Raw genomic sequence first — 27,308 nt, forward strand, 5'->3', positions numbered from 1 at the left:
GCTACCATGGCAGAATTTGCCCACAACCATAAAGTGCACGAATCTACTCAACATAGCCCCTTTTTTTTTTTATCAATTATGGTTTTAACCCTACTACCCTTCCGAGTTCTTTTTCTTCTACGGGAGTGCCAAGTGTTGACAACACTGTCCGGAAAATGAAGGAGACTTGGTTAGGGGTTAAACATATTTTGATTCAAAGGGCCAAGATTCAAAAACGTATGGGGACAGGCATCGAAAGGCTGCTCCCACATTTATGGTCGGAGATAGGGTATGGCTGAGTACTCGTAACATAAAACTTAAGGTCCCGTCCATTAAGTTTGCACCACATTTTATTGGACCATTCCAGGTAGTTAAACGCATCAACCCTGTATGTTATAGCCTGCGTTTGCCATCTACCATGAAGATACCTAATTCATTTCATGTTTCCCTTCTCAAACCTTTAATATGTAATCGTTTTACTCAAAGACCATTTTAGATTCCCGTGTTTCTAGAGGGAAACTTCAATATCTCTTGGATTGGAAGGGTTACGGTCCCGAAGAGCGTTCATGGGTGGACGCATCTGATGTTCACGCCCCTCGCCTGGTTCATTTATTTGAAAGGAGGCGTCCTGCCCGCCCTGGGGGTGGTTCTAGAGGGGGGGTACTGTAACGATACCTTACCTTTCCTCCTCGGACCCGCGCAGCAAGGCATCCTCTTCCGGGGAGCGGCACAGCCCTTCTGACGCCGGCCGCTCACACCGCTCGTTTTTTATAATAAGGCGCCGTAGCCGGCAAGTAAATGACGACGTAACTCATACGTGGCCACACCCCCGGACCTTTTGGGGGTGTGGTTTTAAAGCAATATACCCCACACTATAAAAGGGCGTCCCTGACAGTTGTAAGGCGCCCAAGTGTGGTTCTTGTTGGTTCCTCTAGTGCTCTCAAGCTATCTATTGATTCTTTCCTGGTTATTGACTTTTGGCTTTCCTTATTGACTACTCTACTCTCTGGTTCCCCGTACTTTGGCTTGGTTATCATTTATCCATCTTCCGTACTCCCTTGATCTCTGGCTATTCCTTTTGACTACTCTAAACGTGAGTCCGGTCATTCTAAGGTCCGGTATACGTTCTATTTTAGGTTACACTCTGTGAGAAGGGGTCACTATCGTGACAGTATCTTACATGCACATTCCGAGGTACGTCTTTACAGTAGATATTATCCTACAATGAAACATAGAAAAACACAAATAATAGCACAATATTGCCTGTAATATGAATTGAAGTGCCAAAGTGAAATAAGGTGCACTCACAAGTGTGGAGCCAATAACTATTAGGCTCAGACTTTCAGCTTTGTGGGATGTAGAGTGTCCCACTCCCTTCTCTGTAAATTAGATTAGCTTCCACTCTTTTGATTACAGTCACAGATTTGTAGTGAAGGTTCAAAAAGTGCTTTATTCAATTCAAGTGCACAAAGAGTTAATCTTTGTAAAATACAAATAAAATTAAAAACCTTACAGTTGGTACTGGTAAGTCCTTAATATTGTAGAAGTATGTTGCAAAACGTGTTTCGCCTCTCCTGGAGGCTTCCTCAGTTGCTGTCCTTCTGTTTTGTGTGTTGTGCTTCTTCTAGGTAACTTTAATTGCAATTAATTTTAAAAGCAATTAAAGTTACCTATAAGAAGCACAACACACACACCTCTGAATGCGCATGTAAGATACTCCACCATGTATATATTTGTGATTTCTATTATTGGTGATGGTTAAGGGGACCACATCTGGGTGTTAGAGTACTACTCATTGCATAAGCACTCACTTAATATCTGTACCCATATTGTTGTCAGTAGAAGATTGTGCTTGTCCCATTCGAATATGATCAAAATGAGGCTTGAGTATTGATCTGTGGGTGGGTATTGGTGTCTCCTTTTGTATACGATATTGGAACACAGGGCTTGTCCATATCAAAGGACTCCTTATCTAGGAGGGAATCAGGACAAATGGCAAGCAAGAGAGTTATTTTATACTGAAGCCAAAATTCCAGGCCACTTGTGTGTGACTTCTCACACCTTGCAGAGTGGCTCTGTTGGGGTCCCAGCTTCAAAGATAAATTTGGGTTGTAAGCTCTGACCTCCTATGCAATCCAATTAGCCCCTTTGAAAAAAAAAATTTTTGGAGTGTTTTAGAATATGTATATTTTTCTGTAGAGGATCCTGCGAGGAAAAGCCTTGTATTATTGTATGGGAGACCCCATGTAGGGGTCTGTGCATAAAAGCTGTGTGTGACCAAATAAACCTCAGTTGACTCCCAGGACTATGTGTCGTCTGGTTACTGGGGGAATGAGTATTTACTTGTGCTGATGGTTCCAGAGTGGCTGAAGGAAGGTAATAGCAGAGGTAACCAGTCGGGTTACCCGTGGTCCGCTACAAAAATAATAAATTATTGCAATTAAATGAAATAAGGTTAAATGCATGCAGCATAACTAACTGTGATCTAATTTGCAGTTTGCATATTACATGCATGTGTAGCTCACGTATTTTTTAATGACATAGTAACATAGCTGAAAAGAGACTTGAGTCCATCAAGTTCAGCCTTCCTCACATGTTTTGCTGTTGATCCAAAAGAAGGCAAAAAACCCAGTCTGAAGCACTTCCAATTTTGCAACAAACTAGGAAAAAAATCCTTCTTGACCCCAAAATGGCAGTCAGATATCTCCTTGGATCAAGCAGCTATTCTCCCACTAATTAGAAATTATATCCCTGTATGTTATGTTTTTGCAAGTATTTATCCAATTGCTGTTTAAACATCTGTATGGACTCTGATAAAAAAACACCTTTTCAGACAGAAAATTCCACATCCTTATTGTTCTTACTGTACAATTTTTTTTTCTTTGCCTTAGATGAAATCTCCTTTCTTCAAGCCTAAATGTGTGGCCTCGTGTCCTATGTATAGCCCTGTTTATGAATAAATTTCCAGATAATGGTTTGTACTGGCCCTGAATATATTTGTATAAATATATCATATCCCCTCTGAGGCGCAGTTTTTCAAAAATAAAGAGATTTACATTTTTGAACCTTTCTTCGTAAGTAAAGTGCTCCATTCCTTTTATCAATTTTGTAGCTTGTCTCTGCACTTTTTCTAGTGTCATGATATCCTTCTTTAGAACAGGTGCCCAAAATTGCACAGCATATTCAAGGTGTGGTCTTAACAGCGATTTATAAAGAGGCAAAATTATATTTTCATCCCAAGAATTTATGCCCCTATTTATACAAGACAAATCCTTACTGGCCTTAGCAACTGCAGATTTATATTGCATATTGCTGCCTAATTTTTTGTCTATAACAGTTCCCAAATCCTTCTCGAGTGTTGTTATCCCTAATTCACTACTATTTAGGGTGTAAGTTGCTTGTGCATTCTTGACCCTGAAGTGCATAACTTTGCATTTCTTTACATTAAATTTCATCTGCCACTTTAGTGCCCAGTCCCCCAATCCATCTAAATTCCTCTGCAGTAAAGCAATATCCTGCTCACATTTTATTACTTTACAAAGTTTTGTGTCCTCTGCAAACACTAAAACATGGATTTTATTGCCAATTTCAAGATCATTTATAAATATGTTAAATAGAAGTGGTCCCAAAACAGAACTCTGAGGGACACCACTTACCACTTTTGTCCAGCTTGAAAATGTACCATTGATGACAACTCGCTGTACTCTTTCCAGTGTTCTACCCAAGAACAAAAATATTCAGCTAGACCAATTTCTTTTAGTTTGAACACTAACCTATTGTGAGGAACCATATCAAATGCCTTGGCAAAATCCAAGTAGATCACATCCACTGCAACACCCTGATCTATACTTCTATTTACCTATGGTTTATAAAAACCATGCTGATTATTGCTAATAACAAAGTTCTTCCCAATGAATTCCTGAATAGCCCTTAATAGCCCTTCAAATACTTTCCCAGTCACAGAAGTTAAGTTCACAGGTCTATAATTTCCAGGCAAGGATTTTGAACCCTTTTAAATATAGGAACGACATCTGCCTACCTCCAATCCTCCTGTACAATTCAGGAAAAAAAAGAATCTTGAAAGATTAAATACAGAGGTTCACCTATTTCCACACTTAGCTTGCCAAAGTCCCTAAGTTCCGAAACTACTGAAATGTCGAAGTGCCGAAGCACAGTATTGCCTAAGTACTAACATACTTACCCAGTGGAAAAAGAAGAATGTTACATTGTATACAATTTTAAATAAAAAGTACACAAACATAGCCAGGATTGAGCTGTAAGCATTTGCAACACTTACAACAATCAAGTAACATACATTCATATAAAATGTAAGTTACTTAACCAGTCAAGGTAATGACAGGAATGAATAAGTAGATAACTCCCTAATTCCCACTGTATTTTTTTTAATAAATAGTGCTGGTTTTCAACATGTTCATTATATTATTTGGTTTTATTCAATACTTACATGAATAGTGCTGCCAATTTCACGTTGTTTCTCTTTATTATATGTTTGATTTTGAGCTGGTACTTGAAGGAATCATGAACTTCTTGTTTTATATTGGTGTGTTTTCTATATAGAGCAGGTATTTGTATTAGCTTAGTTTTATCTCTAAGTGATATGTACAATGCAACCCTGATATATTTGTTTGATTATGTTTTACTATTATACATTGTATTTTCATGAGTTATATCGCCTTTGTTGCCAAGTGATTTTTATTTGACCAGGTGATTTGCTTATAATGAGATTCTGTCGGTTATATGTGCACACCTAGAAACCAGTTATACCAATTTTGTGCAATAACAATCTGCCTCATTTTGTACATCAGGTTTTTTTAACAGCAGCCAATGATAAAGGACTTGATGATATATATATATATATATATATATATTCAGGCTGGGTGCACAGCAAGCTCATCTTGCCTGCAGGAAGCACGATTGGTACGAATCACATCTTGGGTTGACTTACGCACCTGTGGAGGCAGAAACCATATTCACTAAATATGCCCCATACATTTATTTTTTTGTTATCTCTCCCGGGTGCCTTATTGTTCCTACATTGATATTGAGTTTTTAAAATTGTTCATTCATTTAAATGTTTTTGCTAGAACAATAAATTGGATTAATTTTACGAAAGTCTCTTTTCTTCACCTCTTTGTGGTTTCCCGTGTTTTGGAGTGCTTATACACTACACTGGGTCTGCAGCACATCTCACATCCCTGGGTATAAATTTCATAAACGGACTATCCTGGTTGGACAGTGGTTGTCTTTTTTTTTTTTTGAGAGAATAACACCTAATTTCTAGGCACTGATATTTATGGAGTCAAACTGGGACTTGTCTATCAAGTTACAAACACTATCCTTAGCAAAGATAGATCGAACACACATGCTCCTGGGACATTTTTTACATTAACCCCTTAAGGACACATGATATGTGTGAAATGTCATGATTCCCTTTTATTCCAGAAGTTTGGTCCTTAAGGGGTTGTAACGGATCACCTGGCACCCCGACTTGGTACCTCCGTTAATGGATGCTCCTAGTGCTTCCTGAGGACTCCAAGCACTCTGGCAGACACCACAATCACCGAATCCGAGAAACCTTTAAATTCTCCCAAGCATATGAATGCTGTAGACCATTGAATAGGAACCATACGAATAGGCTTGTACTCCTAGCAGTCAACTGGAACAGCATACAATAAATCCTTCCCCCAATAATGAGACGACACATCACTTTGAGGGTAAAACAGGAACTCTGGACTGGCTCATCCAGCCTGGCTTTTATTACACTAATCCACATACAGGCCACACCCAGGGGGAGGCATAAAATAACCAATCACATACATGGTTCAGCCCACACATCCCCTCCCCTCAGATAACATTAAACTCAATTATCCGGTACACTTTTTCAGCCAAGTTCTGGATGTACCCCAAAACCCGGGGGTACACCTTTAAATCCAGCATCGCTGGATAGCCCTTATTCAGGGGGACAACATATCCAAAATTCAAGTCATTCGGATGAATGGTTCGTGAGATATGGGGTTCCAAAGATTTGACCGACCGCATGGGTAAAGTATCCGAAAACAGTTCCATGCATTTTGGCCCTGCGGTCGGTCACAAACAAGGGAATGAAAACAGGCGAATTGCCTGTGTTATAGAGCCTGGAGAGGGTTTGAATGAATTCCCTTGTTTATGGGGTTCTTTCTACCGAACGGCGGGTCATTCGGTAGTTTCCATACGAATTTCTGGAAGTATGGAGGTCTCAGCGGTGTTTGCCTAGTCAAGTGTCCGATTTTAGTTCCAGACACTCGACGGCAAAACACCGCTGTTCGGTAGTTTAAGATGGCCGCCGCCACGTGTTTGTTTCCCGAATGGCGGCCACCCAGAGGACAAAGAATACATTACACTGATGGCCAATTACCCGTTTGCAACATTGTTGCAAACTGTAATTGGAGGCACACTTATTCCTGGGTGGTCTGGTTGTTCGGTAGTTTCACTCAATATAATAAATGGAGTGATTCTACCGAACAATCAGATGAATGCTGCATACATATCCCAGGTTAAACTTAATACACATATAATATTACAGGCAGTACACTAGAATATGTATCACAGTCTTAAAGGGACAGTAGTCCCAAAAGTCCCAATATGTCCATAGATGCTGTTAAAAGGGCCAGTAGCAGCAATATACAGTACAATATGCCCCAAATAACCCAGGGGCCATAGTCAGCAGGTAGGAGGCTAGCAAACAGGCTTCTCCAGGGCCCAGTGGCGAGGTTGGTTTCGCCACAGGGGTTAAACTGCTTCTTTGCATCTATTCACCTTACCCATTGTATATATGTGACTTATATGTTATCTTTAATGTGTTTTTTTTTTTATCTTTAATCAACATTTTGAGTGCCTACACATATCATACTTGGTATTATTTCCAAAAACAGTATTCGTAGCGAGAGGTTTTTGTGGACTGAGACCATTACAGAAGTGCAATTGAAGTTCTGTCTCCTTCCTCTAGAGGGAGCAGGTCCTGATGACTTTACTCAACAAATCAAGTGTTATTTGCAAACTTGTGTATATGCCATCAATATAGTGAGCTGGTAAAAATGTTAGCAAAAGTTAGACTTACTGGAAGATCACATATGTTTCCACTGAGATTGGTTCCAAAACTTAATCTCAGTTGCCTGCTATACCACTTACATGTGGAATACACAACCTGTGACATGCATGGGTAACTATATTAAGTAAAATACAGTTGTTTGCAAAGGTTTGGCACCTCTGATAAAATTTTGATTTTCTAAGGAAACTTAGAAACTTGAACTATACATATGCTGCCTGTTTTTTGTGTTTTTTTGGTGCCAAATTTAATGGATTGGAAAAATAAAAGTAAATGTTAAATACTAAAGCTTGTGTACCCGTAAGCTAGTACATCCCCTTTGACAATACTCAGTGTCTCTGGCTGATTTCTGTAGCATGATGCCATCATTCTTTTCTTGCTGAAGGAATTTCCTTTTTTATTTAGAAAATACTTGTAGTTCAGAAATATTCTTAGGTGATGCCTCATTATTATTATTTATATAGCGCCATCAAATTCTGTAGCGCTGTACAATGGGTGGACTAATAAACTGTATATTTGAAATCAGCCCAATATTCCACAGTATTCAAATCTGAGGAATGTGAAGGCTGCTCCAAATCAAAATCTTGAAGGAACAACCCAAACACTTTCTAACCTGGTTTAAGTTTTATCTATCTATTGATCCATGTATATTGCATCTTTTTCCCCAGTTGTACTGTGCTGCAGAATATAAGTAATAAATGCTATAAGGTACTAATAATGGGCACCAGATTTGTGAATACGAAGGTGTGTGCTTTTTTTTTTTTACATTTTATGTTGTATCATTTATCGGAAATATTCCGTTGAATATGGTCATTATATGGAACATACAAATGATCTGAAATCTAGGAACGAGACAGCTTTGCTGACATCTAGTGGAATATTTAAGGAGTTATAATATAAGCAAGGATACATTATCTTCCCAAAAGTACATTTCAATCCAAACTGCAACATAAAGTTGAGGAACGCACATCTTGAAAAATGTCATTCTTGATGGGTGGTGAGGGAAAAGATGGTTATGTATTATATAGACACGCTATGAATACTGGACTCAAAAAGTTATGCTAAACATCATAACCAATTTGAATGAATGCAAAGTGCATGTTGCCTTGAGCACCCAGAGTCCACTCTAATGTCAGAGTGTGGCATTTAAAAGGGTATTCACTAAACTGAGAATAACCAGTTCTTCAATTCAAATGATTAATTTAAGGCAAAAATAGCTTAATTGTAAGCATAGCGGACGTGGAGAAAGTTTCCCAATTCAGCTATTTGAAATTCACTTTGAATCCCTGACAATTAAATAACACTGATACTGATGTGTGTATGTATGTACATACATTTATATATTTATTTATTTTTAAAGTCAATGCTGCTGAAAGGCATGTTTTATATTAATTTTGTCCATATAGTGCATACTGCATAAACGTAGTTCATGGACTGTGTAAAAGAACAGAAGCTCCATTATTTCTGTAAATTTTATACAACCATCAATAAAGACCCTGTCTGTCAATGTTTCCACCTCAAGGGTCTTCAACAAGCCTTCATCTAAACGTTAGGCGTCAAAACAACTTTTACGTAATTAAGCCGTTTATAGTATATGGATCAAGACCCTGCAAACTCACTCAATTTTCTACAATTTAGGAGCTAAATCACTTTGTTTATGTAATCCTAGCCACAACTTCCCTGGTTGAGACTGACACAGCCTGTATGAAATAAAAAAAAAGTGTTTCATTTTTAAATCAAATGTCAATTTTACAAGTTTTTTATTTCCAGCTCTGTAATTTAGGTTTTATTACACACAAGAGGCTCCTGTAGGCCATAAACAGATGAGATCAGAAATTCTAGATTAAACAGACTGTGCAATAAGCAAACCTATCATGTCTAGCTTCCTTTACAGGAAGTGTAAAGAAGGCTGTGCAAGTCACCGGCAGGGAGGTTTGACTAGTGCTGTATAAACAGAGTGATTTAAAGACAGTAAGTTGAGCAGGAAGATTGCAGAGGCATGATCAATACACCAAAACTGCTTCATTAAGTTAAAGTTATTTTGGTGCCTATAGTATCTGTTTAATTGTCAAAATATTTTAAGGGACAATCTAAATACCAAAACTACCACATCTTAATGAAAACAGAGAATGAGTAATTGTTGTTCTCATGGGAAGACAGCCACTAGAGAGGTGTATTTAAGCCATCAGTTGAAAAAAATTGTTTCTACAAAAAAGGCAATGTTTTACATTGCAGTTAAAATAAAGGTCCACAGCACCCTGACATCATCATTGAGATATATGGGTCTGGGTGCCTTTAACAGTCCCTTAAAAGGAACACTCTCATAATCACGTCATCACTCTGAACCTATCACTGACTACCATCAAGAGTACAGGTTAAATGTATCTATAATTACTAGTAATGGGTGCCCAGTAATGGGCTGAGCAACACCAATAGGCCATATTATATCTGACAGCTGGAAGGTGACAAACATTTAGCAATACTGCTAACTTTCTCTAAGCAATAATTGCCAGATAAATTATGAATGTGGTGTAGAAAACATCTTAAGCAATAATAGTTTTTATTATTAGTAGCTTTTTATGTAGCCATTCTATTTTAACTCCTTAAGGACACGACATGTGTGACATGTCATGATTCCCTTTTATTCCAGAAGTTTGGTCCTTAAGGGTTAATCAGCCCATCCATTCACCAAGATTCCTGATGGAAACGTCATATTTCCTCTCCAACCAAATGCTTTCCTGGTGATGAAAGAGCATAAAAGAAATCAACATCAATGTTGTACAAAAGATGTAAGTGGTATTTAACCCAATTTTCTTTTTTTTGGGGGTTAATTACATTTTACAGTGTAGGACACGTTTTAAATGTATAAGGCTAATGTAGATGCCTCAGAGTTATTGAACAGTTTGCTTCCTTCCTACAAACAGCAACTTTGCTTTCCTGGCCATTTTTTCCGTGCTGTCCACTCGGAGGATTTTGACCAATTTGTTTAGACTTTTTGGAAACACCAGTTTTGTCTGGTTTGGTGGTCTTGGTCTACTTTATGTAAGAGGCCTATGGAAAACTACAGTTTTGGTTTGGATCACGTTCCTGGAGGAGGATTTTACTATACCTTACAGAAGTATTCAAAACAGAGGTTGTAAGAGTAGAAAGGGGGAGGGGGGGGTTTACCTCTACACACAGTACTCTCCACTCACTGATTTTACTGTCTGATATTAATGTTAGCTATTGTAATTGTACAATGCTAGTAAAAATCACTAAAATCTACATTTACGTTTTCAAACTCATATTTATGATCATTTTCAGAGAGTTTTCGGCTGGCTCAGACTGCATTGTGTCTCATCAATGCACACTTGCTGAAAGATGTGTATGCAGGATATGAAAATCCATTTGTTCATATACACTAAATTTATAGACATTGCTTTTTCACAACAGTCCAATGCCACAGTACCAGGGAGAGCTTTATTTAGAAAGCCAAAAAGCATTCCATATAAACCAGAATTACATTGTTTCTAGCAATCCACATTTAAAAATAGAATTCTAAATATGGAGGATATAGAAGCAGCTGTTTTTTGTCAAGAAATAGATCTGTTATTTATTTAAACTAAATTACATGTATTGATTTGGATTGTGAAATGGGCAACAGCTGAATTATGGCAAATCTCCAATCTAGAAATAAAGATCACTATCAATCAAAGAACAGAAGAATCCCCCCCAACCACTCAAAGTAAAATTTACATAAAATTAGTTAATGCCGGTTTAATGGCATTGTACGTTCTAGCACTTAAACCTAAAACCTCACTGTAATCGCCTTCCAAAAAATTAACTTAGGCAGATTGACAAATACAAAAATATATGTTATAAACACAAGAGATCCAATAAGTAGCTTTTTCTTTTGTACAGTCTTATAGGTTTTTTTTGTTTGTTTTTTTTCCTTAAAAAGGATTGGTGTTACCATTGTAACCAAAATAGATGTAAAGAGTGCAGGTCTTGAAGATGTCATTTTGGACTTCTATAGTCCAAACGTACCCCTGTCCATCTCTGTAGCTAAAGAGGTGGCAGGTTGTAACTGGAAACAATATAGGAGACTGAAGCTCACCACATATTCTAATCTAACATTTTGAGTGTAATGCCATGCTCATTCATCTGAAACAAAAGGTTAAACCACTATACCCATATGTTGAGAGGTGTAACACATTAGTATGTGGATCTACTAGCACAGAAATTCTGTCAAAATGACACATGCTTTGGAAGAAATGTGTATTACTTGACTCTTATCGTGCTGACCCCAAAGCAAATTTTGATTAAAGGGAAAAAAAATAAAATAAAAATGCTTCACATTGCAAGAATAGAGGACTCCTCTGTTATAGCAGTTTACCCTTCATTCGAACAGATGCTAGGTTTATTTTAGCTAGGTACAAGAAAGTGCAGTTTTGCGCAAAACATTAAGTGAAAGACATTGCTTCAATCTTCATTACACACGCATGAATGGACAACCCTCACTGCCAACTAGACATAGCCACTAGACATATCTATACAAGAAAAAGACAGCTAGTCCACAGGTACAATGGATTAAAATACAAGATCCTGCAATGCAGGAAGTATGCACCGAGCCTCTTTAAATGTACCCATTTATAAATATGTACAAAACAATTACAGGCACTTGAAATGTCTTTGGTTGGATCGAACCAACGTTGCAAGGTTGTGTGTTCTCTCCTCTTCAGAAGAACACAAGACACATTCTCTTGGTGGGGTCAACAGGCTATGACTCCAATTGCATCTATTCAAGATAGAGTTGAGAAGGTTATGCATCAGACAGTGCAACCTGTAAAGACAAAAAATAAAAAAACCTTAGAATTCCACCTGTGAGGTGAATGAACATTCATGTGTTCTGGATTTTGTAGTTAAATAAGTGTATGGATGTTTTCATTGGTGGTATAAGTACTAAATTGGTATAAGTAATCCATTGGCATGTTCCTTTACGCATTTTACAAATCCTTAATTACTTCATGAAAGTCTCAAACAAATGCAAGTTTATGAGGTACTTCAAGCAAACGTCAAGCTAAGATATATACATATACATATATATACATATACACATACATACATACATATACACATATATACATATTTATATATATATATACACACACATATATACATATACACATACACATATACACATATACACGTATACACGTATACACGTATATGTATATGTATATGTATCTACACACACATAATTATTTGATTTTATTAATTATAATTTAAGGGATCTGCCTGACAACCCAGGCAGACAGTGCAGAGAATTGAATTGGTAAGCCCTATATTTAACTCTGTAACTTTCCAAAACATCATAAAACCTTTACATTGGGGGTATTGTTTTACTTGGGAGACTTTGCTAACTTTGGCCAGCGTTCGTGACTAAGTGGCTATTACAAAAAAGACTGGACATCTACATTTGAAAACGGTATGCCATGATGAGGTTATTTCACATTCCTGGGCTACCATATGGTCTCAAAAGGCAGCACAGACCCAGCAAACCAATCTGGCAAACTGAATTGGGCATGCCCTATATTGACCCTGTAACTTTCAAAAACACCATAAAACCTGTACATGGGGGTATTGGTATAGTAGGGGACTTCGCTGAACACAAAAATTAGTGTTTTAAAAAGTAAAACTTTTCACAACGATATCACCAGTAAAAGTGCAGTTATTGGTGTAAAAAAATGCAAAAAACAAATATGAACGCTAACTTTGGCAAGCGTTTGCGGCTAAGTGGCTACTACAAAAGACTGGACATACCCCATTTTGAATAACCTGGGTTGTCTACTTTTTCAAATGGTATGTCGTGGTGGGGTTAATTTTCATTTATGGGCTGCCATACCGTCTCAAAGGCAACATAGCCAATCTGGCAAATAGCAATTTACAAAAACAGAAATTGTCAAATCTTATGTTTGACCCTGTAACTTTCCAAATTACCATAAAACCTGTACTTAAGAGGTACTGTTTTACTCTTGAGACATTACTCTACACAAATATGAGTGTTTTAGAGCAGTAAAATTTATTATACTGATGATATCATCGGTGAAATGGCAGTTTGTGTAAAAAATGCAAAAAAAACAAAAACAAATATAAACACTCATTTTGGCCAGGGTTTGTGACTAAGTGGCTACTAAAAAAGACTGGACATACCCCATTTTGAATACCGTAGGTTGTCTCCTTTTACAAATGGTATGCCATGATGGAGTTAATTTTCATTCCTGGGCCGCCATACGGTCTCAAAGGCAACATAAGCCCAGCAAACCAATCAGGCAAATTTAAATTTGCAAGCATGGAAAAGCCCTCCATTTGACCCCTGTAAGTTTGCAAAAACCCATAAAACATGTACATTGGGGGTAGTGTTGTACACATGAGATGTTGCTGAATACATATTTTTGTCAGTAACACATAACAAGAACTGAGAATCCATGCCTAAAGTACAATGTGAGAGGGAAAAAAAAAATGACTACACAAAAAATTGACAGAGACTGGTGGTAGAATTAGTACATGGAAAGTTTTAAAATACCACCATTTGAAATACCCTAGGGTATCTACTTTTCAAAAATATATGGTTTAATGGGGGTAAATTACATTGGCCGGATACATTGGCCTCCCTATTTGGGACAAATTACATTGTCCCAAATAGGACATGGGTGCATGATGACCATCTGTGAAAATTCCAAGTTGGAAAACTGGAATGCGCACCCTCAAAATAAGGTCTTTTAGCCCCCAGAGAACCTGACACAGCTATACATGGGTGGTATCACTGTACTCAGAAGATGTTGCTGAACACATATTGGGGTGTTCGTGGCAGGAACCTTAAAGTTCTCAGTACATGTATTCTTAAATTGCTGTGTGTGTCAAAAAAAAAAAACACCATTTTTTTTTTTTTTTTTTAATTTGGCATAGATTGGTGGTAAAATGGTTGCATAAAAAGAGTAAAAATACCCCAAGGTTAATACCTTAGGTTGTCTTCTTTTTAAAAAAATGTGAAGGGTTATTCAGGGATTCCTGACAGATAGCAGTGTTACAATGTAACTTTTGTTAATTTTTTTTTGGGGGGGGGGGGAATGGTTTTGGAAATAGCAACTACTACTTGCACTTACTGCCCTATAACTTGCACACAAAAAAAAGCTAAGAACATGTTAACATTGGGGTATTTCTAAACGTAGGACAAAATGTATAGTAAAAAATGGGTCGCAAGAGAATACTGAGAACGGGCAGCAGCTGAAATAGCCTGCCCTTCGGTCGGTCCCCGCTCCGTTCTCAAGCTGTTTTTTGCTCATCTTGTGCCATTACAGAGAGAACTTCTCTGAAACATATCAGACTGGTCCCACCCATACGGGCAGTTCAGATCCGAAATGCCAGCAAGTTCCCTCTGCACGAGAGACACAGCAACCCCAGACGATCGTTTCAGCCTTGTTAGGCATCATCAGTGAGGCATAGCTGATATCTCCCTAGGCACCGTGAGCTATGCCTCACTGATGATGCCTAACAAGGCTGAAACGATCGTCTGGGGTTGCTGTGTCTCTCGTGCAGAGGGAACTTGCTGGCATTTCGGATCTGAACTGCCCGTATGGGTGGGACCAGTCTGATATGTTTCAGAGAAGTTCTCTCTGTAATGGCACAAGATGAGCAAAAAACAGCTTGAGAACTGAGCGGGGACCGACCGAAGGGCAGGCTATTTCAGCTGCTGCCCGTTCTCAGTATTCTCTTGCGACCCATTTTTTACTGTAGGACAAAATGTATAAACTATTTAGCACGGGTGTTTTTTGGCGTTTGTAGATGCGTAAAAGATTTGGGGGGATCAAAGTTAGAAAAAGTATGTTTCAGATTGTATCATTTTTTTTATAGTAAATTATATGGTATGATGAAAATAATGGTATCTTTAGAAAGACCATTTAATGGCGTGACAAATGGTATATAATATGTATGGGTACAGTAAATAACTAAGAGGAAAATTACACCTAAACAAAACACAGCAGAAATTTAAAAAACAGCCCTGGTCCTTAACGGTAAGAAAATTGAAAAACTGCCTGGTCACCAAGGGCTTAAATACATACATACATACATACATACATATAAGAATAAAAAGGTATAAACAATATACCGGCAAGTGGAGCGCTATAATGAATATTAATATAAATAATGAGGGGGTATACTCACCCCTCCAACATAGTGATACAATGTGTCCAAATGTACATACAAAGTAAAACAACAAAAAGAGAGAATATAGTGCAGATGGTTTACAAAAATCAAAAATGAATAATAGTAGCAATTGGTTGAAACCACTCACGTGGGTTGGAGCCTATAAGCTATTGGCTCCGTAAGTGACTCCTTTTTGCTCTTGAGGCAGCAACACACCCCTTTATTCCAAACGATGTTCTCCCGAAGATATGGAACAAGCAGAGAGAGAGAACCTCATAGGTGGTATTGTACAGATAGTGTATACAAAATAGTGAGATAGTAATGATTATGCTCACCTTAGACAGAGCCTTGAATTCCTGGCTCTGAGGTTTGTTGGCAATGTGCTAATTTATTGGGATAGCATTCCCCACATAGTGTTCCTGGAGGCTAGAAAGGACTATATGGACTGATATAAAAAAATATCGATTTATTGTAGAGATAAAAAATAATAAAAACAATATTAAGACTTCTCAAAAGCATATAAGCTAAAAGGTAGAAAGTCCAAGTATAAAAGTCCAAAACTCCTTAGCTGGAGTTTTGGACTTTTATACTTGGACTTTCTACCTTTTATTATTTTTTATCTCTACAATAAATCGATATTTTTTTATATCAGTCCATATAGTCCTTTCTAGCCTCCAGGAACACTATGTGGGGAATGCTATCCCAATAAATTAGCATATTGCCAACAAACCTCAGAGCCAGGAATTCAAGGCTCTGTCTAAGGTGAGCATAACAATTACTATCTCACTATTTTGTATACACTATCTGTACAATACCACCTATGAGGTTCTCTCTCTCTGCTTGTTCCATATCTTCGGGAGAACATCGTTTGGAATAAAGGGGTGTGTTGCTGCCTCAAGAGCAAAAAGGAGTCACTTACGGAGCCAATAGCTTATAGGCTCCAACCCACGTGAGTGGTTTCAACCAATTGCTACTATTATTCATTTTTGATTTTTGTAAACCATCTGCACTATATTCTCTCTTTTTGTTGTTTTACTTTGTATGTACATTTGGACACATTGTATCACTATGTTGGAGGGGTGAGTATACCCCCTCATTATTTATATTAATATTCATTATAGCGCTCCACTTGCCGGTATATTGTTTATACCTTTTTATTCTTATATTTTGCACTTTATTGTGGATTAAGGTATTCCACTTTTTGTGTTGAGCTGCTTTTATTCAGGCACTTTAGTATATCACTCACTATCTCAGTAAGGGATAGTTATTGTTTTCTCTGTGTGATACATACATACATCTTTGTGAATTTTAATGTACAGTATTAGTATAGATCTACATCCGCAGGCCAACCATGAATGGCTGTGATATACATTTTTCTCCAGGCAGTAACATATTTACTACCGTTCCAGTTTGCAACATATTTGGCAATCAGTTTAAATTTGATTGTTTACCTTCTTTTGGAAAAACTGCAGAAACAAAAGTGTGGAAGCTTGAACTCAAGTCTTTTTTCTAACCTTGGTTACTATGTTTGTATACATAAGCACATGTGAACAAATGCACACATGTATTTTTTTTTATGTATTCCCCTTACACAGTGACCTTTTTTGAGTGGGGGAAATGGTGAGGTGGAGGCAGTGGAGTGTGTTAAAGTACAGCTACAGACACCCATCATTTCCAGGCTAATATTTTGCCAAGTTTATTTTTATTTATTTTTTAAATCTGCAGCTCCTATAGTTGTATATCCTGAATATGGATTATGTGAACCATTTAATTCCCAGAAGTCACAAATCAACTCTGAACCATTTTCCCAACTGGTCTTCAGCTCTGTATAAGTGACATGATCACTTCTACCAAGACATCTGAGGAAATAATACAGGTCACAGATTTCCCTTTCAAATACAATTAAGTCCTATAGTGGTAGTTTCCAACCTTTTCTGGAGAAAACTCAGAGTTGCTTTGTCTTATTTTGCTTGGTCTTCCTCTGATCACAGCATAGCAGAACATGGTGATAACCATCACAAACAGGAAGTAACTTGTATCCATCAGATGCAGATTTATAAGGGAGCGGTCATCCTGTTATGGAAGAAAAAAAAAAATAGCATCTAAAAATCTGAGCATGTAATGCTGTCACTTCTAGGAATTCACTGGGCATGCCAACACTGCAAAGCTTCTCTAGTGAAAGATAAATACGCTAGATATGGCCATGAAGATTTAGAGAATTCACTAGCATTTACCGAGAAAAAGAAATAATTGCAAATGAAACCTAAAATAAACCATTTCAATATATCAGAGGAAATGACAATTTGGACAAAAATGGATATAAACATACATGCATGTATGGAAGGCAGATGGACAGTAAACAGAAAAGCAAGGAGTAAACAAGGGAATGAGAAGCCTAACACAAATAAAATATTTAACCAGGAAAGGTGAATTTAGCTTTCCATTAGTTTGTCTGGAACTAATTCTGTGAATCTGAGACACTGCAAGTGCAGCCATATACACAGAACTCTCTGTTCCTGCTTTTCTAAAGCTGGACGAGATGACTAAAGGGAATATCTAATCTTCTAAGAAATGTTGTTGCCCCAATGCAGAAGCAGTGGTCAAAATACACAAGATTAAAAGGAGCACTCCACCATTAGAAATACCAACATGTAAAGGCACAGTTTACAAAACCACGATATTAAGCTGTAGTGGTTTTGGTGCTTACAGTGCCCCTTAAATAAATAAGTCAGAAAAAGAGCTGTGAAAAGTTAGAACATGTTAAGGAAAATAGTTTCACACAGTAGTTTTCTTTTCCTGATAATTATACTTTGCAGCACTTACTTATGGGTTAGTGGTCCCCTCACAGCAAAAAGGACAATAAATATAATGTGGAAATTGGTGTAATTAGATTCAGCTCTTCCAAATCCGACAATCTTTGTAATTAGCTTCACAACTCAAACACAAAACAAATACACAGGTTTACTTTAAGAAACTTCAATATATGGGAATTATATAATCTCGATCATGACAGGTAAAGGTTTTCTAGCCACTTGCCTTGACTCATTTTATACAATAAATTTGAGGACCTTTAACCTGTTATTGGAAGCAAGTCTGTGTTTCCCAAACAGGGATTTACAGTAGAGGAGTGTCTTGCAGCAAGTGTAACACAGACACAAAACATGATTAATTCTTGCCATAACAGGCACAGTCCAGACCCCTAAAGAACTTGTTGAAAAGCTTTGTGTGCGAAGTGTGTCCTATTTTCCTTTTGCAAAAAATGCAGATTTTAATAGAAATTGAAACTTTTATAAATTAACCTAGTCTCCTGCTGAGACCAATTAATCATGTTTTGTGTCTGTGTTACACTTGCTGCAAGACACTCCTCTACTGTAAATCCCTGTTTGGGAAACACAGACTTGCTTCCAATAACAGGTTAAAGGTCCTCAAAACATTAGGTTGGCTGTGTGATGTATACTGTATGTATGAGTTGGTGTAAAATAAATAACACTTATGTTATCTTCTCAAATTGCCTGTACAAAGCTGCTGCAATACATCATTCTGGCTTTTTTTTCCCTCTCTCAGTGCTGCTCTCACCTCTCTCACAGAGCATGTCCCTTCTCCCTACATCTCCTTGAAGGCATTACTTTGCCTTGTGCTAAATTCAAGCAGGTGAGACACCAAGAGGTCTGTTATCTGAGCTGATCAGCATAGACTGAACTGACTGAGAGGAAAGGGAAAGTGTCTATGAGACCATCTGATTAAAATGTTGCCAGAAATGCTGCAGAATGGCAATTTATTACACTGCCGGTTTAAACAGACAGGGACATGGCACCCAGTCCCCTTCATTTAGATGCCTTTAGGACATCTTAAGGTGTGTTTGTCATGACAGGTATCCTTTAACATGCACTCTGGATATATATAGAGAGACTATCAATCATATATATCAAGTCTGTGTGTTAAGAGATTATCAGTTATACAATGAGGCTCCACATTAGCTCAAACATTCAAATATCAGTCAGAACGAATGCTGTGACTTAACAGCACCTCATACACAGAACTTGTATTGGATATATACACACAATTAAGTTTTTGTCTTCACACCAGAGATTATATTGGACTCATGTACTGATGATGTGTCTTTACACCTACTTATACATAGAACATACATCATTCATATATACCAGGGGTGTCTAACCCGCATGTGGTCCAGGAACGCTAGCAGTGCGGCCCAGTTGTGTCCGCCCTGCTTGTCGTCGAGGCAGGGAGCCCTTTACATTCTCTGCTCCTCGTGCGCCCTGAAGAGAGCCGGCCTCCGGTATATGACGTCATCCTGGCAGTCACTCTGCATCATTGCAGGGCGCACGTGGGACCTGTGCAGGAAGACCACAGAGATACAAGCCTGGCACCAACTGCTAGCCACCAGGGGCAGTGGATCCATTCCAGTCCTCCTAGAGCAAGGTAGGGAGGCTGGGTGGACTTCTTAAGTACTAAATGTGTATGAATGTATTTTTTGTGTATGTTTTGTCAGTGAGTATGTGTGTGTGTGTGTGTGTGTGTGTGTATAGATGTGAGTGAGGGAAGGAGGAGGGGTCTGTATGTAAGTCAGTGATTGCATGTATGTGTGTTTCTTGCATTTATGTGTGTGTGTGTGTGTGTGTGTGTGTGTGTGTGTGTGTGTCCCCGCACGTAGGGGTGTTACCATGTGGGTCTGTGATTATGTGTACATGTGTATGTGTTTAGGCGATAGCTACCTAAGTTGTAATGCTTAAATGTAGCGATCCCACACAAGGCTAACACATTTAGGAAAAGGGCTTTTGAAGTTTTATTATATAAAAATAATTATATTATAAAGGTTATATGCCCAAGACAATTCCTCTGCGCTCAATGCAGCCCAGGAAAGCAAAAGGTTTGACACCCATGAAATATACCAAGTTCATATCTTATCTCCAGCTCATACAAATCTTATAATGGATACATATACTGCAGCTGAGCTTCACACCATCTAATACACAGAGAGAATATCACATATACGGAGACGGTCTTCACACCAGATCAAACAAATAGGCCATCTTGGTCTCATACGCAGATTTACATAAGTAAGACGATCATGAAAATTTATTTCTTTCCTTTCTCTGAAAGAAGCCTGCTTAGGTGCTAAAATGCACATAAGCAGGCTTCTTAAATTAGTGATCCAGGAAAGTTCTTATTGTGGCTATTGCCCTTTTCTCAATCTCTAGCACTGTGGTATTCAGACACAGCCAGTATATCCATTAGAGCACTCTTATAAAATGCAAACATTGGAAGATTAAACATTCCTTAATGCTCACCGAAAACCTCTGAAATGTGACCTATTGGTTAGTTTTTTTCAATTTCTGTTAGTTGCTTCCTTCTAACAGGTACTTATACTAGTAAGTAATCTAAACTACTAATGCAATAACTTGAGAAAGGAATAAAAAACTAAATAGCCATGGAGACAGATGAAGTACTGTATATCATAAGCAAACAGGGATTTGAACAACTCACAAACTAAACTGCTTAAACTAGGGGCTTTCTTATAAACCCCATATGCCATTCGTCATCACCACTAATGGAAGATTTATATACAAAAGAGAGGCACACCAAAGTACCTTATGGACATGTGGTTTACTGGGTCTTCAGGGAGTTTGGCTTAGCTTCATATTTCCAGTGGACCACTGTCATCTCCTCAGGGAAAGAATTATGTTAGACCCCCTGGGTCACTAAAAGGGACGGCAACTCTTACAAACATGAGCCCTGGCTTAGCCTACATAAATATTGGCCTGGTATAACATTACAAATCTAGACAGACTCCTTCCAAACTGCAGTCAAGGACAGGGAAAAAAATAAATAAAAAAATACATAAAAAAAAAAAGACTGCTGATAGGCAGGGTGTGGATACAATTACACAAATTTCAGAGTTCTAAATCCTGTTCTTTCTGCTGTGAGGGTATGCGATTGCCCAGAATTAAATGCTTCCATGTTTGATCAGGAAAAGGGTATTAATTTGAAAATGAAAGGATAATGGCAGATGGGAATATTCATAAAGCAACCTTGAGAATTTTGTCACACAGACATCCTGTGGTGTTGACAGGTTGAGAGGCGTCCACAAACTCTAATCACTGACACAAGGGTAAAATGATTGATGCAGGAACTTAAGAAAAGGCTTGAAGATTGAGAACAGAAAAGGGTATGACTCGGGCAATAAAAATTAACAATAGAATGAAACCTGCTATTGAAGGAAAGCAGAAAAGAAAAGTATATTCAGAAATGTATGTTCATTATGAATGGATAAAAGGGAAAGCTTAATTTGTAATAGAAGAATCTCACCTCTGGAACAATGACTGTGAGTTTGGGATTTAAAGTATGGTACACTTTTCCAATGGCTCCCTTGTAACACCAGAATGGGTTATAATCTTGTGCATACTTTGTCCTCGAGTCACGAGCGGTGGTGAAGATTTTGTACCACAGAGTGGCATTACTGTATGTTTCAGGAATGCAATGTGGCGGCTGACTAAGGGGAGAAGAGGGGGGGAAAAAAAAGAAAAAAGGTATACTAAATTTATTGACAGCTATAAAATGTACATTTGGCTTCAGTTTATGAGTTGCTTACAGTGTAACTGGAAACACGCTGCTTGCTGCCGTTACGGTCATACATGTGGTAAATCCCACCTGCTCACAGCGCCCGTGGAGTATACAGTCATCGGAGTTCCATGCAGCTGGCAGAGTGAAAGTAATATTCATCTCCTCATGGGAGTCTCTGCCTTAGAAGGGAAAAGAAAACACTGATCAAACTGACACTATGACAAAGTGACAACATTTTAAACAGCAAGTAAAAAAAAAAAGAAAAGAAAAGAAAAAACAACAACTTTGTTTTATACTGAAATACTATGCAAGAGAAAGCATGGGGATTTAGAGGTTAAATATTAGATTCATTTTTAGTTTTCAGTATTTTTTTTCTGCCATTTGTCTTTCTCTACTCCAGCTTATTCTTTTACTTTCACTTAAAGGATCACTATAGGCACCCAGACCACTTCAGCTCAATGAAGTGGTCTGGGTGCCAGGTCCCCTAGTTATAACCCTGCAGCTGAAAACATAGTTTCAGAGAAACTGCTATTCTTACACTGCAGGGTTAATCCAGCCTCTAGTGGCTGTCTCCCAGACAGTCACTAGAGGTGCTTTCGCGATTTAAACTGAGTAAATCGCACTTATTTGACGCTGTACGCCCTTCACGGACCTCTAGAGTCAAAAAAGATCCCCATAAGAAAGCATTGAGTAATGCTTTCCTATGGGCGGGTTTGAATGCGAGCACGCGCCTCTGGTCACGCATGCGCATTCAGTTCCACTCGGGAGCTGACGTCGATGGAGGAGGAGAGGTCACCAGTGCCGAGGGAGCCCAGCGCTGGATTAAAATAAGCAAATGAATGGTTAACCATTTATTCGCCGTTGAACGGGGCCCTAGTCACCGTTTAGGTGACTAGGGCTCTATAGCGTTAGGAATACATATTTGTATTCCTAACGCTATAGTGTTCCTTTAATGGAATGTTTGCAAAAAGCCTCATGATGTTAAAATTGGTTGAATATGGTGTGAAGCGAACCAAGACACTGGGCATGGAAGTTGAGATTAATTTTCAGTGCAGTGTGCATTTTTCTGGTATAAAAATCACAGTGTGCTTGGTGAGAGGAGAATTTATGGAAATAGCTCTTGGTCAAATGTTCGAAAAGCCCAGCAGCAATATACTACAGAAACATGTACACTGCAGTGTGGAAATAAAAACAACCTTTAGAGTTCAGTTGTTCCACACTCCTTATGTCATCATGCTCATCCAGCCAGACAATGAGGGGAACCCTTTTCTCATTCCCATCAACTAAAACTAAGTCAGCTCTGTTTGCTTTTGCCAATGAGGAAAAAGGAAGCTGGCAACATCATTTCATGGATACCTGAAAGACCAATTTGGTGGCCAAAAATTGTGGAGCTCAGGTGTGTTACGTTACGAGATAACCCTCCAAAGGGCTTTAAAGGATCCAAAGTCAGTGTAACGGCTACAGAGATATTTATGGGTCCAGAATCTTCTAATGCCTGTGGTGTCTGAGTGGATGACCTCGCCTGGCCGGTGGTCACTGTACTCTCAGGAGGGGTAGTATCATTGAGGAGATGCTTCAAAGTTTCATTCTCAGATATACACAGGTCCAGGTTGTTAAACCTTAAGAGGAAAGTGTTCCAGTCCTGAACAGGAAGGATTGAGCACAATTAGTTCAATGTAGCAGCTTCGTGAAGCCAATGTGAAAATAGTAAAATAAAATCCCCACACGTATTTGCATTAAACAAGAGATTATACATATAAATTATTAATTTTACCAAATGAATATACACTAATGCAGAAATGGCTCATATTTGTAGAGACAAAATAAATATACAAAAATAAAATAAAATAAAAATCTATATAATAATCTGACTCATGCCTGACTGGTATCTCAATGGTGTTATTTAAAGTAACACTAGTGTGTCAGGAATACAAAACTGTATTCCTAACACTACAGTGTTATACTGTTTAGGTGTCTGCCCCTTTCTTTCGAGTTAAAAGGTAATTTTACTTACCTTTGCTCCCTCGCTGGTCTCGCTATGGCTGGCCCTGCATTCATGGCTGAGATCATCAATCTTGATGAACTCATTTATACCAATGCTTTCCAACAGGAAAGCATTGGGAGGCTATTACGAATGTGCAGCAAGACGACACACTGCGCCAATCAGCCTTTACGCATAGAGATGAGCTGAATCAATGCATCTCTATGGGAAGCGTTCAGTGTGCAGCACTGACACAGGAAGCACCTCTAGTGGTCGTCTGAGTAACTGCCACTAGAGATGTTTCTATGCAGAAATGTAAAACACTGCCTTTTCATAGAAAGAGAAAAGGCAGTGTTTACATTGAAAAGCCTGCAGGGACAGGCTACAGACACCAGAACCACTACATTAAGCTATAAAATTCCAAGAGAAATGGGGTCAACAGTCAGACCGTACTTCAGCTGAAAAGCTAAACAAAAAGTGCTAATTTATTTAGTGCAATATCATTTGAAATACAAATCAGAAGAACATATCCAAATGTTGACAAAAATGACAACATATTTATTTTTTATTTTATTTTTTAGCCCCCACCCCCTCATTATAGATGTTGGTATGTTGTGATTTTTTCCTGCATTTGGATTTATTTTTCTGCTTTGTACAGACTTTGCACAAAAGCAGAAAGTGTTATGGAAAACCCTGGTGAGGTCTTACGGCTTGGCTTCTCTTGTCTCATATGTTCACAAATTATATTACTTATAATATTTGCAGAGTATCATGGGTTTGAAGTTCAGAAATATTTGGACTGAGAGTAAAAACCATCATTGCCCAAGTGGGCTTCGAACATCATTTTACAGCAAACTTTTTTACATGAAAACTATTCTTCTATAATCAGTTTCTCTTTACCACACAAGACCTAGGAAGTTTCACTAGGAATGGAAATAATTCTATAAATGTCTTGAAAATAGAAGCCTTCAATTCACTTTTTTCGAGCTAGACTAAGCCAGGTAAACTTGCGTCATACAAGCAAGGCAATGCTGCAATTTCATCAATTGTCAAGCAGCTTTTAGTTTTTAAAGTCATTGAGCACCTTTTTTACAAAGACGGTCTGACCTCAGGTTACCAGTGACTTCCCATGGAATTTAGAAACGCAGAGGAACCAACGCAAATTAAGAGTAACCGTGTCTGCATAGAATCATGGCAAGCTTACTTTCAGAGTCGGTGATCAAAAGAAGGATTCACAGAATATTCAGATTATAATTCTTATAAATCACCGTCTTGTGGCTATGCTTTAGCGAACATGCCCATGTTAAATAAAGAAAGAAAAGCCTTCTTGCTCTTATACCTAAGAATAGTATTAGAACTGTGTGGGAACCCTGTACGACAAACACAAATCATGCAATAGAAAGGTTGCAAGAAATGTCATCACAATACAAATCTTGTTTGCTCTAGTAAACACAGCATTCAAACAGGTTTTTCACAACGAACCATACCATCAACCTGTACCAATAATTTTTAATGTTGGTAAGATTTAAAGTGCAACTCCACACACGAACCTGCTTAGTTACCGTTAAAGGGAAACTACAGTGCCAGAAAAACAAACTCAATTACCTGGAGCTCTAGCTTCCTCCTCTGTCTGGTAGACTGTTACTAGAGGTGTAGTTAACCCTAGCAGGTAATTATTGCAGTTTCTTAAAAACCTGCAATAAATTACCTCCTCAGGTTTAAGGGATCTGGGACAGTGCACCCGACCACTTCAATGGGCTAAAGTGGTCTGGGTGCCTATAGTGTTCCATTAATCTTCATTAGTGTTTTTACAAAATTTTTATTTATTTTTACTGTATCTGCTCTTCCTTCACAACCTGCAGTGTGTCTCTTTCTCCATCAAAAATACTGCTGCAAATGATTTAATGACCGTTTGTGGTTTACAGCCAAAAGCCAACAACTGAACTATAACTCACAGATAACATAGCTAGGTCCATAAAGCATCGCTTATAAAGTTAATGTACCCAATATGATTGGTTAAGTCTCCTCCTGAATTATTGACAGCTCATTGCAGAAGAGGAAAGCCAGCAGGAACTTCAAATGTACGTTTTTGGTTTTTTTTTTATAATCTAAAACGTATTTGGGTACAATTAGTTATTTTTCCCATGGTAAACTTTAGCATCGAGTTCCTTTAAGCTTCACTGGCTGGCACGTATAAATTACAACAGATGCCATGATCTCCAAAAGCTGATTCTTAAAAGTGTTAAAGGTGTGGTTTAACCTACATGAATAGGGTTCATGGTGTGCTTAAGTATGCAGAGCAAATAAAATAAACAGGTGATTTCACTTATTGAAAAGAACACAAATATTTGAAATGTGATTGTATTTGAGATATTTTTTAAATATATGTAGTGTGGTTTGCAGGATGTATTTAAGCCCCTTGATTAGTGCAGGGTTCTATTTTCAGTGAGCAGTGTTACATATTTTGCACCGTCAAAAACAACAGATGCATACAGTTGCAGAGGAGAGAACAGAAAAGGCTGAGCTCAGGGGAGGAAAAAAATAATAAAGAATAAAAGAATCAAAATAAAAATAAAAATTATGGTGTATCCAAATTGAACTCTCATTCATTCTCATATTACAAATAGAAAATAACTATGATAAATAATAGGAAAAGATATGGGGACAGGGGAATCAACAGAAGACCTGTGTTTTCCAAAAGATATATCCTGGGAAAAAGAAATGAGCGTGTTTAAGGGATGATGGCCTTTTTAATCCAAAAACAATAAGAAAAATCCAAGTCTCACTTTAGCATTACATTTTTCCTAATCATCTGTTTTGGCTTAGATTTGTAGTTCAGATATCAATTCAGTATTTAGAGAACGAACCTAGCTGCTTTCCAAAATTGCTTAAATTCACAAAGCCTAACTTTAAAAATAAAATGTGTTCTCGTTATGCAAATTCTAAAACCTCATACCTCTGTCATCTCTGGTGATTTGATTTCTTTCATCTTGAAGAAGTAACCCAGAGTCAAGAAGGCTATGGCCATCCCACTAACGCTGACCATAAAGACCACCAGCGGCGGTCGGCTGCTAATATAGGCCTTCAGGTTCTCCAGGGGATGTAAGCTTAGAATCATGGTGATGGAAATACCCTATACCAAAGGGGAGACAAAACAATGCAAATATGTATGAAGCCACGACACAGATGTCCAATGTTAGCTAGGTAACTAATCATATAACCTCACAATTATAATGCTAACCAATATCCAGTTTTGCATGTGCGTTAGAAGTATGTCAAGCATACACTAGTCATCACAGCCATTCCTAGGACCAAACTGTTGACAGAAATGCATGCATTTTATTAAACAAAATAGGGAGAAAAAAAACCCAAAAAACTGTAAATGCTGCTGTTTGCTTCCTGATCATGCATGTTAGATTGACATAATTAGCTGAAAAATAAACAAACAGAAGGAGCAAGCAATCACAACCCTTC

The 27,308-nt window shown here is 38.0% G+C and overlaps 1 protein-coding gene across 1 annotated transcript in view; it reads right to left on the bottom strand.

Annotated features, from left to right (window-relative positions):
- Nucleotides 1-11,454: 11,454 nt before the first annotated feature.
- TMEM248 (transmembrane protein 248) overlaps nt 11,455-27,308 on the bottom strand; it is a 30,910-nt gene continuing 15,056 nt past the window's right edge. The window contains exons 2-7 of the mRNA XM_063449693.1: nt 26,791-26,967; nt 23,210-23,495; nt 21,882-22,032; nt 21,599-21,782; nt 17,201-17,344; nt 11,455-11,906 (exon numbers count right to left, since the gene is read on the bottom strand). Coding sequence (XP_063305763.1) covers nt 11,886-11,906; nt 17,201-17,344; nt 21,599-21,782; nt 21,882-22,032; nt 23,210-23,495; nt 26,791-26,952 — 948 coding nt within the window. The 5' untranslated portion in view covers nt 26,953-26,967 and the 3' untranslated portion in view covers nt 11,455-11,885. The remainder of the gene's footprint in view (nt 11,907-17,200; nt 17,345-21,598; nt 21,783-21,881; nt 22,033-23,209; nt 23,496-26,790; nt 26,968-27,308) is intronic.

This window comes from Pelobates fuscus, chromosome 1, assembly GCF_036172605.1.
Source record: "Pelobates fuscus isolate aPelFus1 chromosome 1, aPelFus1.pri, whole genome shotgun sequence".
NCBI classification, from domain to species: domain Eukaryota; kingdom Metazoa; phylum Chordata; class Amphibia; order Anura; family Pelobatidae; genus Pelobates; species Pelobates fuscus.